The sequence below is a fragment of the Aedes albopictus genome, unplaced genomic scaffold (assembly GCF_035046485.1).
Source record: "Aedes albopictus strain Foshan unplaced genomic scaffold, AalbF5 HiC_scaffold_36, whole genome shotgun sequence".
Taxonomy (NCBI): domain Eukaryota; kingdom Metazoa; phylum Arthropoda; class Insecta; order Diptera; family Culicidae; genus Aedes; species Aedes albopictus.
In genome coordinates this window covers 94,756-109,925 of record NW_026917155.1, presented here as the reverse complement: position 1 = coordinate 109,925, position 15,170 = coordinate 94,756, and the positions used below count along the sequence as shown (strand labels likewise).

The following is a 15,170-nucleotide window of genomic DNA, read 5'->3' as shown; positions in this document are numbered from 1 at the left end:
GCTGCAGTTTCGTCTGTCCCACTACCTACTGACTGGTGTGCTGTTGCATCTGAAAGAGTAATGAACTCATACGGGGCTTGCGGCCGACTTGGTCAATCAGTGCACTACAGTGCCCTACTGTTTCGGAGGAGGACGGGGTTGTATGGGGTGCGTGCGAGGGGTTGCGTAAGAACACCCGAGAGGGAAACTCCTTTGAAAACGCGCATGATCTATATATCTTTCACGGCGGCAGACGGGTGAAGATGACGACTGCGACGAGCTGCCATGCCACTGCTGCAGCAATAGTTAGAAGCGTCCTCGTCGTCGTCGTCATCGAGAAATACTGCAGTCATTAGAGGGATTGCGTGGGGTGTGTTGTTGTGGTATTCACCAACTTCTGCCTATGGGAATGTGAGTCATCACTCTAGTGATGGAGGAATAAGCCTATTAGCGAAGTGGAAATATGCACGACCTACTGCCGCATTGTTGATTACACTAGCTGCTGCAGTTCAACGTATTCAGGATAATGCACTTACACCCCTTCCGGCTTCTCGTCCAACTTGGAGAAGGGTGGCCGTTGTATAGAGCTTTGTGTCAAATTTCCACTGGGTATTTCAAACGAGGAACTTTAGAACCAGGGAATCTACATTGGTACTGACATCGGGTAATGCGTTGAACACCCGCAGAAGACTACAATGTGTTCAAGATTATCTCTCATCTGTCAAGTCTGCGATAAAAAGGACCTGTTTTCAAGATTTCAAGGTACAGGAAAAACCTGGGAGAAGATGTTCAAGTTGCAATTCTTTTACGAAGTCTTCCGGTGTCATCCTATGAAAGCATCCCGACAGCCTTGCTGGTTCTGAAGGACGATACACTGAAGATGTCTTTCGTCAAGGGAAAAGTTTTGAACTACGCCCGGAAGCTACAGGAGAATGATGCTATCGTGAGTGAATCCGCGTTCAAGGTAGAAGCAAATAAGATCTACTGTCATTTCTGCAGAATGGAAGGACACAAAAAGAGAGATTGCCAATACTTCAAAAGCTCGACAAACCTGCGAACGAGAACTCGAAATCGAAACACAATCCTGGCACTGAAAAGGGCAAGCCTCATGACAAGCTGTACGTTCGCGTTCGTTCTGGGGTCTGCTGATCGAAAAAGGGCTGACTGGATCGTTGACTCCGGTGCGACGCCAAGCCGTGATGCCAAGTTCGAAGAAGTGTTTTTATTTCGCAAACGGGAAAGAGGCCAAACTTCAAGGAATTGGCACGGTGAAGATTTTCTGCGTCCCTGGTTTGGTAATGAACCTCATATCGGTGGATAAGTTAATCGGAAAAAGCGCAAACGTGCAGGTTTGGAACAAACGGTTGCCAAATTTTGTCCAAAACGGAAGTAGTAGCTGTATCAGTCAAGCATGGAGGCTTGTACCGGTTGAAGATCCACGGTGAACAAGCGATGGTTGCTGGACAGAATCACACCAAGAACTGCCAGCACACTTGGCATAGGCGTTTGGGACACCGGGATGAAGTCGTCGTTCTACAAATCATTAGCAAGAATTTTGCGAGCGGAATACGGGCACGTGACTGTGTAACCGAAGAAGTTTGTGAACCGTGTCTTGAGGGAGAGCAAGCTCGGACGCCTTTCCCGAATTCACCGAGAAGAAGTCAACGGCTACGTTGGACCTGGTGCACACCGACGTTTGCATCCTGTAGATGCGTTCTCACTGAGTGGTTTCAAGTTCTTCGTCGCCCCGATCAATGATCATAGCCGTTTCTGTGTGTTCTCTACTTTCTAGAGTTCCGGCGAAAATTCAAAAATTCGTACGAATGGTCAAGAGGTAACAAGGTCAAGTTCCGAAAGCCATACGATCGGACAATGGTGGAGAAGTTGTCAGTGCAGAGCTGCGAAAATTTTACAAGCAAAACGGAATCCATGGACAGTACCTACACTACAAGTTACTCGCTGTTACTCGAAAAAACCGATATCTGTCCGAGATGACGAGATGTATGCTGACTGATGCCTAATTGGACAACCTATTCTGGGTGGCAGCAATGAATACGGTGGTTTATCTTCAGAATGTACTTTTATCGAGTTCCGTTGATGTCACTCCACATGAAATTTGGTACGGGCGGAAACCGAATATGAAGCATTTGCGTGTTTTTGGAGCTGAAGCGTATGTGTATGTCCCGAAACCACTCCGAAAGAAGCTGAGCGCTGAGTCCTGTTTCGCAGAACAGGCGTTCGTTGGATATTCCATGAACCATAAGGTGTAGAGGTTCCTAAGCATGGCGTCGTTAAAGCTGGTTGTAAGCCGAGATGCGGACTTCATGGAGCTCAATTCGGTAGAACATAAGGCTAATCAAGACATCGCGAGAAGACCGGAAGTTTGAGAATATGACCTGTATAAGCAGAAACAAGAACCGGTTTCTGCTGAGGCAAATCCTGTGGCAGATGTCGTAGATCAGGATGAACGAACTGATGACAAACTTCAGCAGAAGTTTGAATCTGCTACCGAATCGTCGTTTGAAGATCAAGAGGCAGACGTCACCGTCACATCGAGGCGTTCAGAACGAAGCGGTCGTTGATAATTTGCAAGGTGAGGCTCGTGCGTACACGGAAGCTGTGCGATGCAGGAAGAATTGGACTCTGGCGGAGAATCGGACGTGGGAAATTACTGATCTACCATCCGGAAGAAAAGCCATCGGTTGCCGCTGGATATACAAACGCAAGACGAATGAACATGGTGAAACCGTACGCTTCAAGGCTAGATTGGTAACCCTAAGGTTTTTCCAGCGCTATAGCTTGGACTATGAAGAAGTTTTCTCTCCGGTTGTGAAGCAAGCCACCTTCCGGACCCTGTTGAATGTTGCTTCTCGCGAGAACATGATTTTGAAGCACGTGGACATTAAGACCACCTATTTGTACGGTGAGTTTCAAGAAACCATATACATGAAGGTATCCCCCGGAATCGAAAAACACAGTTTGCCGATTGAGAAGAAGCTTGTATGGCCTCAAGCAAGCTGGTTGTGTTTGGAATAAAAAGCTGGATGTACTTCGGGAAATGGGACTCGTTTCATCTACGGCTGATCCATGTTTGTACAAGAGGATTACCAAGAAGAGACACACGTTTATCGCAGTTTATGTAGACGACATGGTAATCGCGTGTAGCAGCGAAACCGAATTTCAAGTAATTATTACCACTTTGGAGAAGAAGTTCAAAATGTCGCTGCTCGGAAATCTAAAATTGTTCCTGGAAATGCATGTCGAATTCAACAATGGTGAGTCAGAAGGCGTATATTTCCAAGCTTACAGAGAAATTCGGCCTTCAAAATGTCAAGCCGTCAGCAATCCGCATGGACCCAGGATATATCCAACGAAAGGGGGAGGATTCTGAAGAACTACCCAGAAGTGACGAATACCAAAGCCTTATCGGAGCACTATTGTACGTATCTATGATGATCAGACCAGGCATTGCTATTGCTACATCAATCCTTGGGAGCAAAGTGAGCAGATCTTCTTATGCTGACTGGACAGAAGCCAAAAGAGGATTACCTGAAGTGTTTCGTGGACGCGGACTGGACAGGCGATGTCAGCGACAGGAAATCCAACTTTGGATATCTCGTATATTTCGGTGCCGGATTGATTTCATGGGCCGTTTGCAAACAGAACTGTTTGCTGGAGCCTGTCAGGAGTTACGGAGGTTGAAGAAATTACTGGATGATTTTGGTGACAACGATGAGCCGGCTACAATGCCCTACGGCTTAGCAAATTGCCGATATGATGACGAAGCCTTTATTGGAAAATCAAACTATAAACCTTCAGAGACACATCTGGATTGAAATTGATCAAGAAATCTCTTGAGAACACTACGCTTGAGGAAGTCATTTTCCTTACTCCTTTCTAAGAGTTTTATCTAAAAGTTTGCCGAACAATATAAGGGTATGCATGTCAAAATCGTTACGGAGCTATCTTTTATGATTACTACCGACATATCTTTTCAATCAAATGATCACGAGTTTTCTAAAAAAAAATACACTTCGTATTATCAAAATTTGTTGGAAATTTGAAAACACGTCTCCCGTGTATCTCTACCCGTACCAATTCAATTGCAGAGATAACATACTGAACACCTGTCCAACTTTTCCTTCTGCATATTGGATCCAATTTGAACAGCATGTATTGCTCGGTTCCACACTCGTCGGTCGCTGTGTGTCGATGCACTTCAACCGGCTAGAAGTAGCGACAAAAACCCGCGAGGCGCGAGCCGGTGTGCAATGTGTCACACTCACACACACAGGAGACACATTCATATATGGAGGGAGGGGGCGCTCCAATCGCCACTCCAAAACCTCCATCACGCAAAGGTAGAGGAAAAATCTCCATTCGGTTTTTCGGGTCGTGTTTCGCGAACCAGGAAAAGAAAATCCATGTTTTTCAACGCTTTTTTCCTGGCTGGCAATCGCAGCTGCTTCTTTTCGGCTACCGAGGGGTGCTTCAAAGGAAATGTGACCTGTCTTCTTTTTTTCCGACTCCCCCTCGTCTAATGGGTATGGGTGACGGCGGGCGCTGCTGCCCGGATGAGTATTGGTGCAATCTCCGCGTCAAATTTTCGCACAGTAGTGATATGTGATCTACCTATTCTCGCATTCGATTGCGCTCTTTCTCTCCGATGTTTGCTCTCGTCGGGAGAATCTCTGATTTATCACTGTATTGCGGCGGCATCACCGACCGGTTCGAGCTCCGCAATCTGCTTGAATCCGAATTTTACTGGCACCACCTTCGAGAAAATCGAGTGTGGTGATTCCCGGCGTACAGAGATAGCAGCGCTCGCTGTCATTGGTATTGGTGAATCGATTAAACATGACTGATTTACCTTTGCGTGCGGTTTGGTACCGTCGTCGAGCCCCTCTCATTGTCCCCACCCGCCAGGTGTTCCCGGTACTGCGCCACCCCGAATACGCCTACCCGGTCTCTGTGCTGTAACCCATTTATGGAACTTGCGCTCGTCGATACGTGTGGATTGGAATTACACATTCTACTTATATGGGGAAACAGTGAGTTCACTCACTGGGAATCAGCGTTAGACAGGTTTGTCACCTTACTAAGCCTAGTTTTCCAGTCTTCCGTTGGCGGTCCCCTCGTCTCAATTAGTGTCGACGAATGCAATCATCCGTTTCAGAATGAGGAAGCCATTCTACTCCGAGTCATTCCGACAAGCTAGCCGGAGCAGACTGAACCTTCACCCGTCATATAGGATTTCAATCGACCGTGGAGGTGAAACGTTTTTGCCGCCACCACCACCACATGGGACCGAGGGAAGCGCAGCGGCAAATTGGATTACAGAGGACAGGAACGTTATCTCTCGTTCGTTGGCCTGTCATCGACCATCGACGGGGGGCGGACGGAGGAGGCAACAAATCGCTAAAATTCTGACTCGTTTTGTAATAATCCAATTACCTATCTCCCGGTGCTTATGTTTCGAGTTTCACCCAGGCGCTTATTTCGAAAACACCTGGGACTTGTAGCGCCGGCCACTGTGCTGCTTCTGATGCAACCTTTCCAGAAGCGGCTGTCTCTTTGGATTTGGATCGAAGAGGAGGTGGAAAGCGAAGCGTTTTTCGATCGATTGATGACCCAATTTGTCCAACTTGCACAGTGTTTGATAATAATATTTTTCATTAGGCTGTGATTGTGCTTTCTGGTGAAATGATGTAACTAGGATGTATTCGATTGACGGCCATTAGATTACGATCATTTCCAAATGGCATTTCAAGCATTGTATTTACAAGATAAGACACTAAATTAGCTTTGTAATAACACATGACGTTTGAGCCTTAACTAATAAATAGCTAAGTAATTAGTAACGAAGACCACTTCCTCAAGAAGACTAGCAGCACTGTTGAAAATCGGGAGTCACTGTTAGCAGCGCCACCACGGATGAAGATGGAACTAACTATGATACTGTTAGTAAATCTTAATATTCGCATAAACACACTCTTACATTTGATACAAAAGTAAATAACAGAGTTCCTTGTCTTCTTGATAAAAAAGTCTTCGGTAATAAAAAGCGTTGCAAGCGATAATAAGTAAAACTATGATAAAAAAATGATGTTTAGTGAACGTATCTGAAGTCATTCTCATGACGTGTGTGTAGAAATCGTTTGATCAGCAGTTTTAATCTTCTGATACTTTATAACAGCATCCCTAGTGCTGTTCTGTAACTCGAATTGAGCATTATCAGCATTGTAAATCTCGACGATGATTTACAACGGAAACTTTTGACAGATAACTCCCATCATGAACGAAGGTCCTAACAGATGACGTACTGATTCGTTATAACATGCCTCCGAAAAGTGATTTCCCAAGCAATAGATCGCCAATAATCGATTGAACATCCTCAATCAACCAGAAAGCCCCGCACAGTTCGAACACGATAGTACCTAGTCTAAAAATGCTCGTTCATGGAGTGCTTGTTGGTGAGAGTCACTGGCAAAAGATAAGATATGAACGAACACCAATCTGATGGATATCGCGACGTCAGCGATACCACACTGTAGTTTTTCGGCCCAGTTGTTGGCAGTCCTGTGTTGATAAAATCCGATAACGACGGGGAACTTGAACACACGACGAGATGGTCACACTCGGTTCCGCTGATACATAACCGGCGGGTAGACCTTTTTCACATTCCGTAGCCGCCATACGACCAATTTGTCAAAACTGTAATCGATGTCTGTCGGAAGTTTTGTTTCATCCCTTGAAGAATTTTCCAGAGGTGAAAAGGTGTGATCGTACGTAGACTATCACACACACACGCAGAGGTGATAAAACACTGACAGACGGATAAGACGGCTCAACATCGAACTCGTTGTTGCCAATGACTCGATTCAGATATAATCATTGTTCGCCTTTTTATGAATCGATGATTTGTTGGGAATCAGTCTGGAATGTTTGTGTGTACGTATGTGCCGGTGACTAATCTAGTGGAATATTTTTCAATGGAATGGTACATATGGAATGGAAATAGTTGCACGTCACGCTGGCCGGAAGGCAGTAAACGTTCTTGATAAGTGGAGCACAATTTTGATATGTGAGCACTTTGATGAGGAATCAAATTAGTTTTGCTGTTTATTTTGCCAAGTTTGTATCAATTTACAATCAACGACAGGGATGCCAGATATACAAAAATACGAAGGCTCTTCATTTTTTTTGTAGATACTCGACTTGTGAAGACAGTTCGTTTTATAATAAACGATGTAGAATTATAAAGTGCAATTGAAAATTTCAGCAATTTTTCAAGCCACACTATCTTCCTCTTATGTTTACTTATGAACTTCATAAGAAATATATGCAGAGTTTCCTAAAAGAATGGTTTACCTTAGCGAAATCGGGTCTTCCTGGAAATACCTACTGAAATCTGCAGAACACTTCTGCAAGTCATCTTTTTCTTCCTGTGTGGGAGAAGGGATAATTCCTGAAAAGCTGGTTCAACAGTCCAACCTCAAATTAACATCTAACACAGCAACTTAATTCTGAAGTCAGAGGACTAGAATAGTAAAAAAGACAGAAATGAATATTTGGTTTTCAACAAGAATATCGGCTCTGTAAAGCGTAATACGCGATTGAGCCTTGAATAAATGTACTAGATAAAAACATACTTGGTTCCAATGAGCAATAGGAAACAATCGGTGAAGAACTAGAATTGAAGTAATGAACAGAATTTTTCTATGGTGAGAAGGTCAATTCTCCGTTTCTGCAATGAAATGGTTGTTTTTCTCCATTTCTGCCACATAAACAACTTAGTTACCCAAAGTTTTGCTCAAATAGCATCAAATTAGCCAAGAATCATAATACCCACGCTTTTTCAACTATTACATTGCAGAAACGGAGAATTGGCCTTCTACCATACAAAAATTCTCGTTACGCCGATTGTTTCCTATTACTTAGTACAGTCCGGATAATCAAATCACTAGGATATGTAATTGAGTTGTTTATTGTTTTATTTCCTACTAGATTTGGGATTTTGTTCTAGGGTAAAGGTCCCATTAGACATGACAAACATTTGGCCTAACAAGTCCAACAAATGACCAACACAACGTGGATCATAGCAACCTTGGATGAATGTCGGGAATTCCAAAAAAATCTCCAGGATTCCCGAAAGAATCTTCTCAGGGACTTCCGCAAGGAGTTGTGAAAGGATTTCTATAAGAAACGGAAGGATTCTACAGTAGATTTCTGGAGGATTTCCTAAAGAGAAGTTCCTGGATATTTCCTAGAGGATTCCAAAAAATGAATTCCTGGAAGATTTTCCGAAGGTATTCTTGGAGACTACCCAGTAGTACCTCTTAAAGAATTCCCAGAAGGAACTCCTTAAGGATTCCAAGAATAAACTCTTGAAGGAATCCCAGAGGTAAATCTTGGGAAAATCCCAAAGACGATTTTGTAAGCAATCCAATAGAAGCTTTTGGAGGAATCCAAGTATCCAGTCATGGTTGATTCCCAGAAACAACTCTTAAGAAACTTGTGCAGTAATCCCAAGGGAAGCTTCTGTAGAAATTCCTAGACGAATCACAGAGTCTTGCAAGGAATTTCTGTAACCGCAAGAACTATAACGGACAATATCGACGGAACTGAAGCGGATGTCAGTCGATGTGACTACGGCGCAGTTATTGGAGAGTTACATACATCTACTTGATTGGGACGAACTGTTTCGAGGGACCAATGTCCTATGAAATGGTCGCCATTTTCTATGATGATGTTTTTGGGGAGATAGGCAGACATATTCCTCTCCGTCGAATGCATCCTCGTCGTTCTGGTAAACATTCCTGATCGAATATTGAACTTATACACCGACGAAAAGTTCTCCGCAAATCTCGTCGTTGCTTTCTAGGGCATCGTACCACGGAAAATAGAGTCCTTCTCCAAAAACTTGAAGTTGAATACGATGACTGTGTTTTGGCTTTCTTCCGTGGGTATGTTTTTCGTATCGAAGACGAAGTCAAAATCGATCCATCCTCCTTTTGACGCCTCATCAAGAGTAGGAAAACTGCGTTATCGGCTCCGTCGAAAGTTCAACCGAGCTGTTTGCCGATTTCTTCAAATCCATTTTAACGCTGATTCTCAGACGGGGTTTCTTCGGACCTGTTGAATAGTCTCCCGACATACGACATACACTTTCCATGCCCGACGTTTTCTGTGGCAGACGTCACTCGAATGTATTGGACCCATCTAAAGAACCTGGATGTGACAAACTTCCTCCGGTATATGTTCAACGATGCGCTGCGGTGCTAGCAGACAGATCCGGCAGACAGATTTTCAATTTGTCGCTATTGGAAGCTGTGTTCCCGGATGCTGGCTGCTATTACCCCTATCCAAAGCTGGCAATGCTCCTCATAGTTAGTTAGTTAGATAGTTTTCAAACTATCGACCTATTTCTATTCTATGTTGTCTAGCCAAAGTTTTCGAAGTTTCAATTCACGGCAAGATGTATTTTGCTGCTTTGTGGCATATGTGATTACTACGCACAACTCTAGTGAGTAAAATATCGTCAAGTGGATAGCACTCACGTGGATTTATCCAAGGTGTTTGACAAAGTACCGCTTGATTTGGTTTTAAGTAAACTTGAGCGATTGGGATTTCCCAATTGACTTATCAACTGGTTACATTCCTACCTAAAACACAGATGCGCCTACGTAAAGCTGAGTTTAGTCACGTCTAGCCTCTTCTTAACGCCTTCTGGGGTGCCGCAAGACTGTCATCTCGGACCCCTTACTCTTCGTCAACGGTTTGTTCCACCGGTTGAAATCTCCTCCTTCTGGTTGACTGTTCTGCTCTACAGCAAGACATCGAAGCCGTGGTGGACTGCTGTACCTCGAATGGAATAACGATGAAAGCGACGAAATGCAAAGCGATCAGCTTCTGCAAAGGACATGCACCGCTGACTTGTGAATATGCAGCAAATGACACCAAGTCTGACCAGTCAAACTAAACTTCGTCAAACAATCAAGTCAAACTAAACTTCGTGGAGCTAATTACAAGGACCAGGCTTGTAAACATTCGACACTTTTCACTACCTTCGTTTCGTTGCCGCGGTCGGGTGTCAGCTTGCTTTGTTTCATTCGAGCGCGACCGCTACCTCTTACACACAACACGAGCGGCAGAACGAAGATCAATCAACAAAAAAGTGGATCAAATCATCGTCGTCTGGCACGGTGACATTTGTCTAATTTCAGTTTTTCGCAAAATTTCAGCTAATTTTGATTAAGATTGGTATAATATTAGTTTATTCGTGTGTGATAAATCGATTACGACACATACATTTATACAAAACAGCTCTCTTTATGGGAAAGACAGGAATAACAAAAACCGAACCATCTCCCGAAGGCGCAATCGTGGTCAAGCGCATTCATTCGACATTTTTGTTCCGGACAGTAGTTTGATCGCTTGTGTTGCGAATGTTGGAGACAAAGGCAGCCGAATATCGACGAAAAGGTGTCAAAGACTGTGATCGCTAACAAGACTGACAAGGACTACTGCTAAAGCTTATGCCATGTTGGGTTTCATACGCCGAAACGCTCACGAATTCCGTGATCAATATGCTCTAATGTTCGCTGGTTCGCAGCATCCTGGAATACGCCGTACAAATCTGGGATCCGCATCACGACACACAGATTGTCAGAATTGAGAGAATGCAACGCTGCTTTATCCGTTACGCTATCCGAGGATTGCCATGGAACGACTTGCTGAGATTGCCACCATATGAACTGAACATCGTTGTCAATTGATTCGTCTTGAAACTCTGCTACAGCGACGTGTTGATCTCCGAAGGATGTTTGCGTTTGGCTTACTCAGTGATCGAATCGACTGCCCAGCCCTCTTGCAACAGGTTAATTTTTCAGTTCCTGCACGACATTTGCGACATCGAACGCAGCTTTGATCGGCCTTCCATCGCATCTTAGAAGAACTCATGTAGGAACTTCTGCAGAAAATCTACCATCAACCAGAATTCTGGAGGGATTTTTAGAGAAATCATCTGGGTGAATTTCAGAAGGAACTCCTGGTGAATTTTAAGAGAATGTCTTGGGTAAAATAAAATCCAGAATAAATTTCACAAAAAATATAATGTCTGGTGGATTTTCCGAGCACCCGTAGAACCTCCAGGAAGAATTCAGAAAGTGACTTCTGGGAAACCTAGAAGGAACTGCTGTAGGAATCCCGGAAGCAATTTCTTCAGAAATCTTGGAGTCATCCATGCAAAAATTCCTCGTCGAATATCCAGAGATAACCAAGCGGAATCGAATGAGATTACCAAGGGGAATTCCAGGAAGAACTCTTTATAGGGAAACCCAAAAGTAGTTCTGGAAGAATTTCAAAAGGTACTCTTTTTCTGAAGGTTGCGCAGAAGCACATATTCATTTCATTTCTTCAGTAGGTATAACATCAAATTCAAGACGAAAGTGAATCAACAATGCTACTCTACTACGATTCGTGGCTGTTAATCTTCAACCTCGATCACGCGACGTGGTGACGCCCAACGGCAGATGTCTTTCGACCTGATTCGACCTGGCTTTACACACTGCCCTCCACATCTTTTTGTACCATCCGGATCTCTTGCGAACACTAGTTTTGTTGTAGGGTTGTTCTCCGGCATTCTCACAACATGCCTTGTCCACCATATTCTTCCGGCTTTTGTCTTAGTCCCTGGCGAGACTCGAACGAACTAGACAGATCGCCGGAATCCCCGAAACCCTTACGTTCTTTCGATGTTAAAGTCCATCATCGCTTCAATCAGTTTAGTGAGCTTCCAAGAGAAGCAGAAAAACAAAAGGCTCGCCAACATACGCTTTCCGTTTCTCAAAACAACTTGGAATTCGATGTAACAGCTGCAACTATTCCGATAAGACGTGATTGCCAGCATTGCACATTGCAGATGGAAACTAAGTCCATAGTTGATTGCTTATGCTACTTTACCTGACCTGGAAACAACAAAGTTGCATCTCAACCGATGATCAATCCAAACTAAACACCGTAAGATCTAAATCCACATTAAATTCCACTCATTACGGATGGGAGTCACATCCAATACCGTATAGGTATTGATTTATGTGTATCTTCTTGGGCCATCGCCGTCTTCTCTTGACTCTTGAGTAGCGATGAAGCGCACTAGGTGTGAAATCGACTCGTCACACAAAAATCTATTCCGGCGATGCCAAGCCAACCAAGCACAGGCTGCCGCGTCGTCGCCGGTTAAACCGGCTCTCAGTCGTTGCTTCGGCGTGTGAAAGTCGTCACTTCTTCATCGCGGATACCTAACTACTAGAGGTACCACATGTCCGTTAGTTATTTAGTTGAAGCAAAAAAAACTGGAAGTCATTTCAGTCCCACACTCTCGCTCGGAATCGCCAATGCCAAATCGAGGGGAAATTACGTACTTTCTGTCTCTCCAAATTGGATATATGGACAAAAACATAACCTCAATCAATGTGTTGATCCGGATCGGTGGATTTAAGTGCATTTAACTGCAATTTATCGCCGGTTTTATTTTTTGTCGGGCTTCCTACGACCGTTTCTTTACTTTCTTCGTTTGTTGATGCCCATAAGAGTCGCGGCGATTCGGAATTGGTAAATTGCTTACACTCAGAGTAATCTTCGCGTGGATTTCAACAGCTTTTGACACTTTTTACAATTCACAGCTTTTTTTTAGGAGAAACGTCAGAGTGTACCAATATAGCTGCCACAATGGCTGACTTGGACCCCTACTCACGTTTCCAAGAGCACCAGTCTCGAAAATTCTTAAACATATTCGATCGATTTGGGAAATCTGCCTCTTTTTGCAAGTGAGCAAAGCCGGAATAAACAAGTGCGGCTGGGTTCGATGATTCGTTCATCAGATTTGTGCATCTAAAGTTTGTATGCAAAATTACGATGGGATTTCTTGATGTTTTACCTTAAGGGATTCTAATTATCAACTGTCACTTGCATTCAGGGATGGGAAATGTCATAAAAATGTCATTTCGTTATTTGCTAATTGCACTTCATCGCTGATGCGTTGTGAACTGGTGATGCATAAGAACATAAATTTACATCGGAAATGGTGTAAAAATAAAAATGTCATGACATTTTTTCATGAAATTCCACGACATTTTCCATCCCTGCTTGAATGTATTCATTTACAAATTGCATAACTTTCGCATGTTAAAGCAGATCAACCAATGATTTAAAGTTTCAAGCAATATCCATGCGAACATTTCCACCAGTGTACCACACTGGACCCGTCGTGAGAAATGACGGTCTGACAGGAAGAAGCATTGGCGGACCAATTGGCGAAACAGATGATCGTTTCCCCGTTACTGTTTCTGTTGCCGCTCCGCCACCACATTCGGTTCGGTTTGATATCTCAATCTTGGCTCGCAAAATTACCTATTTACCAGAGGATAATTTGCGCGACTGGGATGATGGCGCGACGAGCGACGGTGGTGGCGCGGGTGAGACCCGCCGGAGTCTATGGTAGCCGGAAATTTTGATTGATGACGCGAAATTTTCGGTGTTATACACACACAGTCGGGTTGCCGGTCCAATAAAAACCGAAATAAATTTTGTATTGAAGAGCCGAGCGGAGCACGTTCGTTCGTTCGTAAACCATCTGGTGTAATATTTTGGCACGGGGAACTTCTTGCTCTGCTGATCCCGAGCTCTGGATCCGTTCCGTTGCGGGTGAGATGGAGATGTTGGAAACTAGAGGGATTTGGGGAGAAAATTTTGGATTTTTTGTTTGTGCTAGAATCGCATCAATCACAAATCGGTTGCCGGCGCGCAGTTTGTGTAAAGACTGATTTATGACGCCTGATTGGAAGGCGGTGTTGAAATGGGGATGGAAGAGGGCGAGAGGGTAATTCAGGGGTTAGCAAATCGCTACTTGCGATAACATTGAGTATTTTTTAGGGTTGTCTACTACCATGGAAAAATTTCCAGAGACCTTCTGGGAGGTTTTAGTAGAAAAAATCATCAGGAAACTTCAGACGGTATTTTCTTCAACAATCTCTGAATATATCCGGGAAAACCTTCCTTGGAATAGCTAATGAAATTCTTGAAAAACCGCCGGACTCGTCCACATTGAGCACCACTGCTGGTGTAAATGATCATTTTCAATGCTTATTAGGATAACAGACATCTGTGTTTTTCTGGTGGAATAACGGGGATGGGAACCATGAAGGAACAGGTGGAATGATGATAGATTGAGACGAAACGTGTTTCCTAAACTGATTGATTGGACGCAGCAGTGTGCGAAAGAAGAAAGTTATTTGTCAATGTGGTCGATTTGAGGAACCGTTAAACGGCCGGCCGCGAGTTATGGATTTCCCTTTACTCATAAATGCCAGCGAGCGTTTCCGCAAAACCACAAACACCGTCCGTCCCACACCCACATTTTGGCGCGCGTGTGAACCTTGCCACAATTCAGACGGAGCTGGGAATTTCGGGGACGACTAAAGATGAATTTCAACTAAAACCCCTATGTTTTTCCCCTTTTTCTCCACAACAGGCCGATCAACTTACAGAGGAACAGATTGCCGAATTCAAAGAAGCGTTTTCGCTGTTCGACAAAGACGGTGACGGCACAATCACGACCAAGGAACTGGGAACCGTGATGCGATCGTTAGGCCAGAACCCCACAGAAGCAGAACTGCAAGATATGATAAACGAAGTCGACGCGGACGGTGAGTACTACCTACAACCTATTACGATGTTTTTTTCTTCTTTTTATTATCGTTCACTTATCTCATCCGGGTCGCGGGCCGATCTGGGTCGTCCGGACTCCGGGGGAAGGAAGTGCGAATCGATTATGTCTTTCCGCTGTGTTTATTCGTCGGTTTGTTGGGTGGAGATGGGTGCTGTTCGAATATGCTTGCTGAATAAGATGGGTAATACATACTAGATATGCAATGAACATAAGGATAAAGTTTTCACGTTTTGTAGTTGAACTTCTTTAAAGAGCTTACTTCAGGAGTGATGAAGCTCCAGTTAACAATTTTTCTACAATTGAAGAGATTCAGTCACTGAAAAGCAATCAACAGGTTGTATGTATGAAGAAATTGTCTAATTTGTAGTGTTTACTTCTATCGAACGTGAGTTTTTACTAGATATGTGTAGTGCAGGTAAAAACGAAACTTGTCTGCATAATGCTGAAGACTTTTACAGGT

The 15,170-nt window shown here is 43.9% G+C and overlaps 1 protein-coding gene across 1 annotated transcript in view; it reads left to right on the top strand.

Moving 5' to 3' along the window:
- Positions 1-15,170, top strand: part of LOC109421919 (calmodulin) — a 123,754-nt gene that overhangs the window by 14,600 nt on the left and 93,984 nt on the right. Inside the window, exon 2 of the mRNA XM_029865141.2 lies at positions 14,513-14,687. Coding sequence (XP_029721001.1) covers positions 14,513-14,687 — 175 coding nt within the window. The remainder of the gene's footprint in view (positions 1-14,512; positions 14,688-15,170) is intronic.